Consider the following 14,716-nt stretch of genomic DNA (forward strand, 5'->3'; position numbering starts at 1 on the left):
GAGCACCCACCCGTGCTTACAACAGAGCACCCAGCCGTGGAGAACTGACCGTGCAGAAAACGTTTTACCTGTTCTGTCAAAGGCACCTCTAGTTTTATGGCAGAATCACTGCGTTTTTGCAGGGTGCAGGTCTGACTCCTGCCGGGAGCCCGCGGGGAACACCCCCGGCTCCCCTCGCCACCGGCCGGGCAGGACCCGCGGGTGAGGGCAGGGCCCGCGGGGCTTGGGGACAACCGCCCCTCCCGGGGGTCGCCGGGTCGAGCCGAGCGCCTGAGGCGGGGCCGGCCCGCCATGATGTCACCGGGCGGGGGCGGAGGGGGGAGCCGCCGGCCAAATATAGCGGCGCTTCCTGGGTGGCGGGCGGTGCCCGGGCCCTCCCTCCTGCCGCAGTCAATGAGGAGGCAGCGGCCGCGGCGGAGCGCAGCAGTCGGCGGGGGCAGCGCGGCGGGGCGGGCCGGGGGCGCCGCGGCATGGCGGGGCGCTGAGGGACGGGCGGCGGGCGGGCGGCAGCGAGGGGCGGCGGCGGCGGCGCGCCCCGGCACCCGGCCCCGCCGCGGCATGGGCAGCCGCGGGGTTGTGCGATGAGCGCTCCCCCGGCCGCTTCCCCCCGCGCGAATATGGGCACAGCCGTGTCCAAAAGGAAGACGCTGAGGAACGAGGCCATGTCGTCGGTGGCGGCCAAAGTGAGGTGGGTGCCGGGGGCGCGGGCGGGCGGGCCCCGCCTCAGGGAGCTCCGTGCTGCGGGGACCCTGCCCGCCCCGGGCCGTGCTGGGGGCGCCGGGCTGCGGGAAGGCCCCGAGCCCCTCCGGACGAGCCCAGGCTGGTACGACCCCGGGTCGTGTCCCGCAGGGCCGGGCTGTGCGGGGCCACCGGCGCAGGTGCTCCCCCCGGGGCTCGGGAGGGGCGGCCTGGGCTGGGAGGGCATGTGCCCGCACGGCCCCCTCGCTGCTGCTGTCCCCCCAGAGCAGCCACCCGCCTGCTGTGGCTGGGGGTGACCGTGCTCCCCGCACGCAGCGACCCTCAGCCCCGGGCGAGCGGGTTTGTCTCCAGAGGTCGGACCCTCAGCCCCGGGCGAGCGGGTTTGTCTCCAGAGGTCGGACCCTCAGCCCCGGGCGAGCGGGTTTGTCTCCAGAGGTCGGACCCTCAGCCCCGGGCGAGCGGGTTTGTCTCCAGAGGTCGGACCCTCAGCCCCGGGCGAGCGGGTTTGTCTCCAGAGGTCGGACCCTCAGCCCCGGGCGAGCGGGTTTGTCTCCAGAGGTCGGACCCTCAGCCCCGGGCGAGCGGGTTTGTCTCCAGAGGTCGGACCCTCAGCCCCGGGAGAGCTGGTTTGTCTCCAGAGGTCGGACCCTCAGCCCTGGGCGAGCTGGTTTGTCTCCAGAGGTGTCTGCGCTTCTCGCTGCCAGCCTGGCCAGCAGCATCCGCAGGTTTTATGTCCTCGGTTTGCAAGGAGCAGGTCGGGGCTGGGTCTGTCTAATCTTTGGGAGCTGGAAGTGTGGTCGGTTCGCTCGGTGGTTTTTCATCAGCTGAAATGTCATCTGTGTGTCCGACAGCACAGTCAGCGGCTTTCTTCAAGGGGTCACGCTCCTTTGAATGGAAAACCCATTGCATGGGATCTCTCTCCGGCAGCATCCCAAGCCACTGCCTTGACCAGTTAAGACTTGGGTTCTATATTGTGCCTGTTTTGCGTTTGTATTTTGTCTTACAGTGTAGAATTTCACTTACTGTCTGACCCCAGTGCTTTTTAGCATCAAACATGGGAGAACCTGGAAAATGTGTATGTTGCATGTAGGTTTAAAAAGCTATCGCAGATGGGCATTGCTACGGTGCCCTTTGCCCAGGGAGATGGGAAGGACCCTTCTCCCACGCTGCGGTGCAGGTGTCACAGCGATCACCCGGTGACTGGGGCGCTGGCGCAGCTTTTAGCTGCTCCTCCCGCACAGCTGTGCGAACAGGCAGGTCTGTCAGCGTCTCTGCCACATCTGGACTCGCTCTTTGCTACTGGAAGAAATAGGAAGAAATAAACTTTTGAACTGTGTTATATAACACCTCCTTTGTATTAGACAAAATTGCTTCAGAATAACCCGGAGTTATGTGTAGGACTTGATCTGTGCAGCTGAGAGATCTCAGCCACCTCTCTGTGACTGTAACTCGGCATTATGGCATCTCTGCTGTGCCAGGAGGAAAGATAGTCTTATGAGTTGAAGCGAAGAGATCCAAAGATGTCTGTTTGCATTGTAAATAAATCTATCCTTCAATGTCTGAAGTGCCTCTGGAGAAAGCCGTCCGGGCAGAGCCTGGAACTTTTCTCCATGGTTCATAACCATAACAAAAACCAGAGCGCTTTCAGTGGCGTTCAAAGATCTGGAAGTAGGATTCTTTTCAGCCAGGTGGATATACAGAAATGACACAAAGTGCACCAGGACTGTTGTAATGGGGTTCTGGGTGTGGGATTAGACAGTTGCACAAGCAACATATTTGGTAATCAGTAAGATTTCAGATGGTAGAGTGGACATTTGAGAGCAACTAATATGTTTTGGATGTGACCGACTTTGAGCCCACACCAGGATGGTCAGATGCTGCTCAAGTGGTATCAACTCTGTAGAGTCCAAGAGGTGCTCTGGGATTCTGGTTTGCTACATACCTGTTCCAACTACTGACCTGCTGCTGTTATGTGGGAGCTCTGAGATCTCTCTTGGTGGTAAGAATTGGGGTGGTTTGACCAGAAAAGGTAGCTGAGCAGGCTTGGGCTGGGGAACGTGAAGTCCTTGAGGGGTGTCTGGTCATGCAGACCATGGCACAGGACAGGTGCTCGTGTGTCTCCCTGTTCATGCCCTGCCCTAGAAATGCCAAATTGAAATAGCGTTTGGGAAGGGCAAAGAACTTGTTGAGGAGCTCCCTGACTTGCCTCCTTGCATGGAGAAGGTGCCAGTGGGGACAGGCGCTGCCAGTGTGCCTCTGTCCTGCTGTTCCTGCCTTGTGCGGGCTCTGCCACCCGCAGGGTTTCTCCAGCGGTGATGACCCACCTGCTGAAAGGTTCTTCTGGGCTTCCCAGAGCACATCACTGCATCCTCTGCTCTGCCCTGGGTCCGCCTCTGTGTCCCCATGTCCTTATCTTCCTTACATGCAGCGCGAAGGCTCTGCAGGACAGTAGATAAGGCTACAAAGACAGTTCTGCTCTTCCTGAGAGGGCTGGGTGCTTGGGTCACCTCTGTGGGTGGCTCTGCTGCAGTGATCGGTCCCCTGCGGTTTCGGGTAGGCGGCGGTGGGATCCTGTTCTCGTGCTGCAGGAGGAGATGCCCTGCGATGATTTCTCTGCACCTCCTGAGCTCTACCCTGTTCATAGGTCTGCTGGCTTTTCGTTTTTTGAGAGAAAAATAATCTCCTGAAACTCGTTGCAAGTCCGAGTGGCCCTAATGTATATTTATTACGTGTGGCTGAAGAGTGTGTGTGTGTGTGTGTGTGTGTGCATTTCTCTCTCTTACTGAGCGGGGAGCATCATTTGTTTGCTGTAGTGAGTAATGTGATCTAAGCAGAAGGTGCAAGCTCCCTACATTCCTAAATTAAAATCTCTGCAGAGCGACTCAGGGGAGTCTCCAGTCCCAGGAGAATTAATTAAGCTCCATGCAGTTTGTTGTGTGCTAGGTCTTTTAAATAGCTCCTCACAAAATAATGGCACAGTTGCTCTATGCTGGCGTTGTCGAGAGCATCTGCGATGCTGCGAACTTTGGTCTCTGTCTTGTCCTCTCCTGGGAGAGTTGCAGCAAACCGCGCACCGATTCTGCATACAGCACCGCAAAGTGACCGTGGCTTAGTGCTGTTGGTGAAATCTGAAGTGATTTCATGCGAGATCTCCCCGTTGAACTGTGTTTTCATTCCTGTGTGTGCTTTTTTCACCCTGCAGCTCCCGGGGCACGAGTGCTGAAGGGACGGTGCGTTGTCCTTGAGTTGTGACCTTGGTGCTGCCCCTGTGCCGACAGCACCCAGGCTGCTGCCATGGGGCTTTGTGCTGGTTCTTCTCGGGGACCTGGCCCCCGTGGTGTCTGACACACGCTCCTCAGCACGCTTTCAAGGGCACAGATGATCCAAAACCTTGAGAAACTGTCCCTCTTTGTCCTTGCTGCCTTGACACCTACAGAACAATGCTGGCACCCCAACTGTGGCCATAAATAAGCTTTCCTACAGCTCTGCTTTGTGTTACTCTGGCCTACAGCTTTTCTTTAGGAGTGTGTGATAGCGCGAGCAAACGGACACGAGACTTTTGCTGGGCATTCCAGAACCGTCTCTCCTTGCACAAAAATATTTCAGTCGAGCGTGTCGTTCTTCATACCCAATTTCAGTACTTTGGTGTCTAGTCTGAGATACCCCACAGAGAGGTAAGAGTTGGTCTTGCTCCCCCTGCACTCACCAGAGAGGGCTGGGGAGTGGGTTTAAACAAGGCGGTGAAGCGTTAGTTGCTGTGAAAGGGTAAAACTTGCCCTGAAAAATGCCAAGGTACTTGAATACGTTCCTTATCATGGATTTCTTTCTCCAGGAACAATTTTGTCTTAGGTTGGGGTTCTTCATGGAGTCTAGATTTCGTTTTTCCGTTTGTGGATTTTCTGTGGGTGGTATGAACTCTCTGGGCTTTGATTACCTTGTTCTTTTAACTTATTCCTACTCTGCCTCTCCAGGCTTTGTGACTATAAATTCCACCAAGATCTTGGGGTCTTTGATTTAAGATCCATTGCTGGCCTCCGATTTGCTTTTCTGGAGAGTGAGAATTTAGCATTTTAAAATTTAAAATTAAAATTTTCCAGCCGCCACCTCCCTCCATCCATACTTCAGAAAACTGATTTTTGTTGGGGTATTATATTAGGTTTAAACACGGCAGGTGTGAGCGGTGTGTGATGACTGAGCTATTAACCGGGGGGTGCTGGCGGTGTTCCCCCTGCGCGGTGACGAGAGCAGGATTGCTGCTGTGGGAGGACGCAGGTCCTGATGATGCAGGTCTCTTCTCTTGAGCTTTCCCGAGGTGCCGCGCTGTCAGGTGCTGTCACAACAGATTCCTGCTCTCCTCCTCTGGGCATTACTTCAGGAGGAACATGAGAAAGTGGTGGGTGTTCTTTATTTTTCCATGTAATACTGCTGAATAGTCCAGGTTTTGCTAAGCTTGCTGCTCTGCTCAAAGTTGAATTATCTTGGGTCTTTCGCGTACCTCTGAGTGTTTCAATACCCATTTCTTCGCTCGGTTCAGTGTCAGTTTGATGGATTGCATAAATTTGTGTGCATCAATTTCTCCTAGCTGCTCGTATGCATCAAGGCCCCTTTTATCCTGTTGATGTGATTATTTCAGAGACATGAAGGCTATTCCATGCTCATCACGTTGTAATTGAGATCTTTGTTATTTGGCGGCTTTCCTCCTTCTAGCAAATGGATGTCTAGACCGTCTGTGCTTCTTCGCAAAATCTCAGCCAGTTTCTCTTACAGCCCTTCAACACCTAATGCACCGTGAGTGCTGAAAAGCGCCCTTGGACGGGCAGCAGCCTTTGCTGCCTGTGTTGTGCTGCCCTGTCCCACCCTCCGCGTTCTTGGAGTCGTTCTGATGGAGAAGAAGCTGGAGAAGATAGTGGTGTTTTCTCTGGGGCAATGGCAGTCTGGTCTTTACTGGTTAGACTCAGTAGCGCAGCGTGCTAAGGCTGTGGTCCCTGGTTGATGTCCTTTTGTTAAATCGAGCCTATGTAACGTGCAGGTCTGAGCTGCCACTGAAATGAAAACCTCTCTCTGGATGAGTCAGGGCTGAACTTGTTCATGTCAGCAGCCGATCACCGCTCGGTACTACCTGCTCATTTGTATGCAGCTTTTGCGGGGTCATACACTTGTGTTATAGCTCGTCAGCCCGCAGATCTGTAAGGCACCTTGTACTTCATCTCATTTATAGGAAACAAGTCTCCTTTTTTATCTCTTGCCAGTTAAGCTATCCTGAGGTGTCTCTGTTCTGAGCCCAGTTGAAAGGTTTTCTGTCCAACGCCATCAGAAGGCGTGACAGGACTTGAACTTGGCTGTGACAGTGGAGGCAAAACTGAGCTGAGAGAAAAGCGTGACTGTGTGACTTGTATTAATACAGCGTGTCAATAAAAGAAACAGGAAAGAATGGGATGAATGGAGCAGTTACCATCTGTCTGGATTTTGCTCTCACTTTATTTTGATCAAGTCAGCAGGTGGCTGAAGAGAAGGGGGTGAATGGCAGGTGCTGGTGACCTGGGGTGACTAGGAGCACAGTCAGGGTGGTAATGGGCACAAAGGACTTGGCGAGCGGAGCCTGGGCATGAGGAGCTGGTTGACTGCAGAGTCCCCTTGGCAAAGGACACACGCAGCCGTCTGTGGGAGATCGGTGAGGCACGGCCAAGGAGAAGCCGGTGCCACTTGGGAAGCAGGAGTGGAGAAGGAAACCACTGAGATAACAGGCAAAAAAATGAGCCTGAAGTTTGCAGTGTAATTGGCTGGAAAACCCCCGTTGCACATTGTACTGTGCAGGCTTCATTACCTTATTAGCTGTTGCCAGATAATTGTGATCAAGTGTCCACGTTTGTTTGCTCTTAGGCTGGCCTGTGGTGTCGGAGGGAAATGGAGCGGCTGTGGCACAGCTGCAGGTGACCCTGTTTTCACCGTGGAACGAGGTGGGACGGAGGACAGTGCTGCTCCCTGGCTCTGCGTTAGCCGTTTGCAGTTTGGGTCTCAGGAGGTGCTTGGTACTAATTTTTTGAGCTTGTGGTTTGCAGGCGAAGGGTGAAGAGTTGATTCTGATTTTAAGGCAGCCACATCAGCTTCAGGCATTGGCAGAGAATTGAGTGGAGATAATGGTAGATGGGCTAACGTGCTCTTGGAGCTTTTGAACTAGTTACAGGCTAAATTTTATCATTACATTTCAGCGTTTCTTGTGTAAATTGCCATGTTCTCTCAGTGATAATTTACCTGAGAACTTGCTCGTTGTTATTTTTTCTACATGGAATGACTCCTGATACATATGAGAAGTTTCAGAGTCTTTCCCAAGGGTGTAAGCACCCTGTTTGTGAAATGTGTTGATGATGCCTGGCAAGGACAGACATTTTCATAGGAAGCCTTGGAGTCCCAGAAGTGTTGGTGGAAGAGGTCTGGGAAGTCTGGAGCCCAACCACCTGCTCAAAGCGGGGCTGGTGCCAGTGCCAGCTGAGATCAGCGGTGGCTTTGGCTGAGCCTTAACCACCTCTAGGATGGAGTGCAGGAGTGCTGTTGTAGCTGCATAGCCTGATGTTAGAATCATAGAATCGTTTAGGCTGGAAAAGACCATTAACATCATTGAGTCCACCCGTAAACCTGACACTGCCAAGTCCACCACCAAACCATGTCCCTAAGAAGCACATCTACACATCTTTTAACCACCTTCAGGGGTGACTCAACTTCTCTGACGTGGCCACAGTCCAGCTCCCAACTTTACATTTGTGTGTTGCCCCAGGACCAAGTCTTGCTTTTTGCCCCAACAGAAATGTAATGAGTGCATGAACATCCATGAGGCGCTGGTCAGTCTGGATGGGTGAACCATGATGGTCATCCCTTTGTTCTTCATAGTGGAAACTTCGTACTACTTATAGAGCTTCTTCATGTGACAGAGTCTCTGCATGGCCATCCCTGGGGGTGCTTTGGTGCTGGGGAGGGCAGTTTGGGCAACTGCCACCTCCAGCTGGTGTCTGAAGGTACAATCTGGTACAAGACAGCTGGGAACAGAAAACCCTCATCTCTGTGTGTTAGCTGTAATAGCGCAAAAGGTTAAACCTTGCTTCTTGCACAGCTCCAAAGCATTTTGTGTTTGGCTGTGCTGAAATTTCGTCCCAGGGAGATTAGATTACTCTTTCTTCATCGCTCATATTGATCCCCTATTGCTGGCTGTGGATGACAAATGGACTTCCCACTCAGCTCCAGTCGCTCTGGGAGGTATATTGTAGCTTTGTTAATCTTTTTCCTTTTGGAAGGAGGTGTAGAAAAGCAGTGGGGGGAAAATCTTGCCTACACAGGTGAGAATACGCTGCAGCATCATGTAGCAAAGCAGAAGATTGTTTTGGAGGTCAAAGCTATTTCCTATGTAGATGATTAATGGCTGTAATGAGCGTGGCCTTTAGTTGCAGCTTGAACTGGAGAGGGATGTTGTGAGGTTGAGCACCCCTGAAGGGAGAGGATGGGACACAAGGACACGATGCTTTGGCACAGAGAGTCTTCCCTGTTGCTGCAAGTATTTGTGTTCTCCCCCAAGAGATGCTGGTGTGGTTGCTGGCTGAGAGCGCTTGGCCACTGGGTTTGCTGGCTTGGCTTGCCAAGCAGGTGGGTGGCTGTTTCATCTCGGTGTTCACGAGCCCCCACGCTGGACTGTTCGCTGGCAAATATCACCCTGATCGTGATGCTGCAGACCTTGGAGAGATTGTTCTACAAACTTGGGGAGAAGACATGGCTGCGGAAAAGCTGGTATTAGCTGTGTTCAGTCACGGGTTTGTTTGGTGCGGGAGGACACGCAGCAGGGTGTTACAAATATCCTGGCAATAGGAGACTGGCAGTTATATTTGCTGTACACCAGAGAATGCGTGCCTTGACCAAGGATTCCTTTCCTGTGTGGGCTGAAAGCAGAAAGCTTTGCTGTGGTTGGAATATTCATAGGTTTGCTCTTTTATGTGGGCCTTGAGGTGTGATAAGGGTTGAGCTCACCCTGCCTGGTTGATTCTTAATAAATTTTGGTAGCATCTCAGTCATCCTCAGGACTTGAATCCATCAGAGGACCAACAACTACTTCTGTGGGGTGTTTGGGGTTCTTTCAAATAAGGTTGTCCAGTAGTCCAAATACTGACATAGCTGGTGCTTGAGAGCTTGGGGTCAAGGTAGGTGAAATGGTATTAGCGTTAATGTCTAAGCTGGGCTGGCTCACAGATCAGAGCGTTTGAACTGGAGCAGAGGTTGGGGCGATGTTTGGGACCGGGGTGGAGAAGCCTCTGCCCTGCTGGCAGTGTTTAAGTCAGACAGTCACCCAGCTCCTGTGTGCATCACAGAAACAAGGCCGATTAATGCACGTGCATTTCTATTTTTTTCAGTTTTAACAGAGAAACTAAACACAAAAGTAGTGCTGGGCTTGTAGTCCAACTCTGTTTTCCCATTCATCCAGGGAAAAACTGAGGTTCTGCACCACTATTGCATTACATTTAAATCAGTGTCACCTGAAGATGAGGGATTGGCAGCTGCAGGATAAGAGCATTACATTGAACTGTTCCTTCTTTGCTTAGCCTTTAACCATTCCCTGTGTCTCTTTCTCTCCCTTACTGCCTCCCGTGATGCTTGGATATGCAGAGCAGCAAGGGCTTTTGGAGAATATCTGTCACAAAACCATCCCGAAAGCAGAAACGGCTCAGGTAAGAGAACTGACATACCATGTTTGTGTCCGTGTGTGCATGCACCTGTTTATTAATAGTCTTTAGAATAAAAGTGCATCTGTTTATCATATAAAGGGTTAATGTGAGATCTTGGCAGCAGAGACAGGAGGAGTCACTGTCTGGATGTCTGAAATGAGGAGGAAGGGCAGTTTGACTCAGAGGTTGGGTGGGCTCTGGGGACGAGTTCAGTTTTGGTGGACAAGTGCCCTGTCATAAATTCACCCCTGGAGCTGGTGTCCTTGGAAGGAGTTTCAGCTGGGAAGTGGCTGCACTGCACAAGGCTTCTGCACTGGTTTGTCACTCCTAGGCCTACTGTCTCTGGGGAATTTAAAAAAAGGTGAGTTATAGTGTTAACTGACATGCTTGGTGTGTGAGCAGTGATCTGTCTTTGCTGGCAAAGGTGACCTCTGGATTTATTCCCAGGGTTTCCTTCAACAGGGGTTAAAATGAGATTCGCCTTGTCTGGTTGAGGACACCAGCACATGGTAGCTAATCTGTTATTGTTGTAGATGTAGAAATCACCCCTGTCAGCCTGTGATGAGTTCTGCTTGATGGGCATGAGGACACGGGAGAAACTCATTTCTAACAGAGCTGTGTCTTCTCTGTGAGAAAAGAAATAAATTCACTACAAAACCTATAGAAAATCCTGTGGAATCCACAGAAAATCCTTTGTGAGCAAGCAGCAGATTATTCTTTAGCATTGAACTGTTTTGCAGGGGATAAAGTTATAAAATAGAATGTAATGTAGAGTCATGTTATCATTTTGTGTGTGCCTGTGTGTTAAAACCTCTAAGGCAGGAAAGGTTAGAGCCACTTGCTAAAGGAGCAAACCCAATCACTCTGCTCATTGACCAGCTGAGTGAGTCCCTGCCTTTTTTCTTAGATCTGCTTTAATGACCTTCAAGTTGTCCTTGGCTGAATTGTGCTCACTGTGTGAATGGAAGGGCTTTAAAACAATGTACTGCAGTTTACTTTGGCTTTTTTGGGGCTCCCCAGACCAGTGCTTAAGCCCTCCCTGCAGGTACCACATCTGTGAGCAATCCAGGGAAACCTTCTCCTACCCGCTGACCCCCTCGGTGTATCAGGCTTGAGATTGTATTGAATCCAAGTGAACTTAGTTGCCCCAGATAAGAATCAAGCAGCGAGAGGTACATGTGGATATGCCACAATCCTTATGGGATCCTTAAGTATTGACATGGAAATAAAGAAAGTTGCCTAGAAGTGACTCTAAATGTTTATAAAAGAGGAAATTAAAAAAGAATTATCACTTTTAAGTCGTCTTTTGAGATTCTGCAGTGTATAATTTAACACAGCCTGTAACATTTCTTTATATATAACCATGGTGGGAAGGTTGCTATCCTATAAATGTTGAGAGTGGAAAATTTGGCTCCCTTTTGTTTGTCCCAGTAGTCCAGTAATGGAGAAGTCAACTCTTTCCTTCGTGCACAAATTCTGTATATCTCAATATCGCTTTCACGAGCTTCAGCTCTGGTTCAGCAGAGCGCTTAAGCTGGATGATGAGCTTTCATCTGGTGACTCCAGTGAAACAAAGGGCTTCTTTACATACATTGAAGAGGTAGCACATATATAGAAGTACCTGAATCTGCCCTGACTCATCAGCTCGGCTGAAGGGTGCAGGGAGAGGCAGTTGTGGCTGGACAAGTCCACCAATGTCCTGTGGTTAAAGTCCTACTTGTGTGTGGTGATGGCTTAGGTCCAGGAAGCTCAGCACACTGAACAATTGAGCTCTTGGTGCATGGATGTCTCTGTTTGTGGCATTCTGGGCTTTCACCGTGTCTTCACCTGGTGGGATAAACCTTCTTTCTGCTGCAATAACCCCGGCTGTATGTGTGGATGCTCCCCACATTGCCAACAGATTACAGCTGGGGTTGAGGCTCTGGCTTAAATTTGAATGGAAGGAGTCAGGCCTTGACTTTAGTACTTTATAGTCTAGAAGAAAATGGTTTAAGAAAGGTTTAAAGTCATTGATGAATGCAGTGAGGGGAAAGGGTTGTGGTGTTTGAGGAGCAGGAAGGGGCAGAGCCTTTGGTGGGACAATGGAAGCCCAAACAGAGGAGGGAAGGGCAGGATCCTCTTCTTCTGCAGATCCAGGAGCCAAAACCCACCTCTGTCCCTGCAGAGGACAATCCCTGTGCAGACAATGAGGTGGTTGTGCATCTTTGGAATGCCGGTTCTCTTGCTGCTTTACCTGCTAATGCAGCTCCTTGGCAGAAGGGTGGAAACACAGGAGACCTGCTGGCTGGCTGGAGATGCCAAGTGTGCAGACACTGACCCAACTCACTCTGTTTCTGCTGCACTTTGTTCTCTGAGGATCGTCTGTTTGGTTTTTTTTATCTTTAGAGTCCTCGACTCCAAGGAAAGTAGCTGGTATAACGGCTTTTGCAGCCTGCCTCTTGCTTCACATTCCACAACAGATCAAAGAGCTTATTCTTTGGGGATATTTTTTACACCGCCCAGTCTATTTCTGGTGGCTCCTCCGGAGAGCTTGTGTGTGTGTGTGTGGCAGAACGGTTTTGAGAAGTTGGGGAGTGGTAATGAAGAACTACAGAGGGATTGTATATCAGCAGGATGGGCCAGCTGCCGTGCCCGAGCATTTTCATGTCGAGTGAGTTATTTGCAAGGCTTTGTTTGCCTTCTGTTTTCAATGAAATCACAGTCTGTCCATCTTCTGCTTCCTTCACCGAGGCAGTGGTACATCAGCAGGAGGTAAAGAGGACTGCAAGGTGTACATGTAGTGAGGAAAAGGTGAGGAAGGGTACATGTCATCGGTTACAACTTATGATTTTTCCTGATATGAGGCCTGAGAACTTCATGGCACAGAAATACTGTGACTGTCCCTTTGCAACTCTTCAACATCTTATTCTGGAGGAGGTTTCTCCAGGTGATGTGGAGGTACCTCTGCCTCTTCTGTCTCTTCGCACAGAGCGCACTGCGGTTGGTTACAGCAGGGACGATGGCAACACAGGTTTTTTCTTCTATTTTCCCTTTGGGAACACAAAGCTGCGTGGTGACGGCATATGAGTTGCTGGCAGCGGGTGAAGTGATTGCCCCCTTGGGATCACTCAGTATTTTGTCCTGATCTTTGAGATATCCTGAGGAGTTAAAGGAGGGTTGGAGTGTGCAGCAGCTGGCGGGACACGGGTGTGTGGAGGGCTCTGGTGCTGCGTGCTGATCCCTCTCCTGTGCCGTTCCTGCCGCTGCTCGTTGCTGGCTGGCCACGCAGGCTGAAGGGCTGGGAAGGTGCCCAAGAAGAGCTCTCTCCCGTGTTTGGTGTTCTGACGGCAAGGCTGCTGCCAGAGCCCTTGCTGGAGCTTTCTGGTACCTTCCAAAGGCTTTCCAGCTTGTCTGTGACGTGGTTTTAGTGTAGGAACGGGTGTCTCCTGGGACAGGACTAGAAGAAAGGCAGGGAAAAGGATTAAAATGTTGTGAAAGGGAAGTGTAAAACGGCTGCAAGAGAACAAAACATAGAAGAAATAATCACCAGAGCTCATGGGATAAGGGGTTTTGGGCATTCCCAGGGTCCCCTTCTTCCCATTTAGATCTTGGAGGCCCCACACTGAGATACTGCTTTAGATTTCTGTGTACTGGAACTGTGAGACGAAAAAGACCCCCAGGGCATGGGGCAGTGAAATTGAGAATGACAGCAGCAGAGCACTTGAGAAACTTCCTCTTGTGTGGGGAAGCAGAAATGCATCCTGGTGAGATGGGATTCGGACACAAGGATCTTTTGCTGAGGAAAGGAAGGGGATTGTGCTGGGTTGGTTTTGGTTTTGTGTTTTGTCCCCTGGTACTCTTTTATCAGGCAGTTTCTGGTTCTGGCTGCTCTGGGTGAGCTGAGGGCAAGAGAGGGAAAGATCCCAGCAAGTATGAGATGTGCTTGGTGCTGCAGAGATGAGGGACTTTGGGTCAGAGCTGCCTAGCAGGTCTTGACCCAAGTTCACTGTGATTCCTGCACAAACAGCATCACTACTCCGGTTTGCATCAGTACAAACCAAAGGGGATAGCTACCTGAAACTGGAAGAAGCTTCTTTTTGAGCTCAAAAAAAGTCATATTCACTTATTTTCTTTGTTCTTGCATGATGTTTCAGCCGTCAGTGAAAACAGTGAGTGTGTAAGAAGAGGAGGGCATTCGTGAGCTTCCCCCAGCCCAGTAGCAATGGGTAGAGGTGGCGGGAGAAATGTGTGTTTGCTGAGGTGACTGTGCCACATGCAGGGACCGCTTGTGTTTGTACCCTGGGCTTCTGCTGCTTCAGAATAGAGGGTGTGAGGGGAGCAGCCGCACAACAGAGGCTCTAACACCGCCAGGAACTGCTGTGGGGCTCGAGAAACCCCCGTGTGGTGCTTTTTATGAGGCCATGGGGCAAGGCTGCTGCCCTGTGCTGCTCCAAGAGCACCTTCAGTTTGCCAGTGGAGTCTGGGTCAGGGTGAGCACGGCATCTGCCTCTTTCTCTAGAGAGTGTTTCCTCATCCCCAGGATGGACCCCAGCAGTGCGTCTGTCCCAGCGCTCCCAGTGTGTCCCTGTGCTGGTGTGGGGAGGTGGCTTTGAGCTGGGGAGGTGGCCTTTCTAAAAAGAGCCCATGTTCCGCGGGGGCTTGCAGGCAGCCTGCGTTTAGAGCAGAGCAGGGATGCGAAATCTCATCTCCGAAGGTTTCAGGCTGCTTCCAGGATCGGCCAGCGCAGGTATGGTGTGGGTGTATCCGAAAACTTGCTGTCAAATATGTTGTTGGCTTATAAAGTAAATAAAGCATAGGTCACGGTGTTACCATGGAAATGCAAAGGCCAGCGGTGGAGCTGCCACTTGCTCCTTTGGGTCGTGTCTCACAGTAACAATTTCATCTATTCACGTTAATGTTACAGGCCAGACTAAAAGGTCACTCATCTATGAGGCACAATGTCAACAGCATCTCTAGTTTGTTTTCTAGGCCCGTTTCATTGCAGAAGACTAATTGGAGCCATGTTGTCATAGTTAAGTGACCTGTTTTCTCGGAGCAGCTCCCTTGCCGTTTCTCTGTGGTTTGCAGAGAAGCCTGTGATGTTCCCTCCTCGGGAGTGGTGGGGTCAGGGTGCCCCATAAAGTGATGGTGGGACTGGCTTGGCCAGGCTGCAGGTGACCCCATAGTGCGCGCTGTGCCTGACATTTGCTTGCTTGACTCTGAAATGCCACTACGACCTTTTTTTAATTGCTGTATCTCCATTTTTATCTCCCTGCCTCATGCTTCAATACTTTGCACAGATTTCCTGGTTTTGACCGTGCCTGTTCCTTGGCTGT

The 14,716-nt window shown here is 51.1% G+C and overlaps 1 protein-coding gene across 1 annotated transcript in view; it reads left to right on the top strand.

Moving 5' to 3' along the window:
• Positions 1-581: 581 nt before the first annotated feature.
• The window catches only part of NSMF (NMDA receptor synaptonuclear signaling and neuronal migration factor), a gene marked incomplete at both ends in the record, with an annotated part of 40,477 nt that continues 26,342 nt past the window's right edge, over positions 582-14,716 (top strand). Inside the window, 2 exons of the mRNA XM_080355947.1 lie at positions 582-688; positions 9,343-9,404. Of these exons, the coding sequence (XP_080212073.1) occupies positions 582-688; positions 9,343-9,404 (169 nt within the window). The remainder of the gene's footprint in view (positions 689-9,342; positions 9,405-14,716) is intronic.

This window comes from Nesoenas mayeri, assembly GCF_963082525.1.
Source record: "Nesoenas mayeri genome assembly, chromosome: 18".
Classification (NCBI taxonomy): domain Eukaryota; kingdom Metazoa; phylum Chordata; class Aves; order Columbiformes; family Columbidae; genus Nesoenas; species Nesoenas mayeri.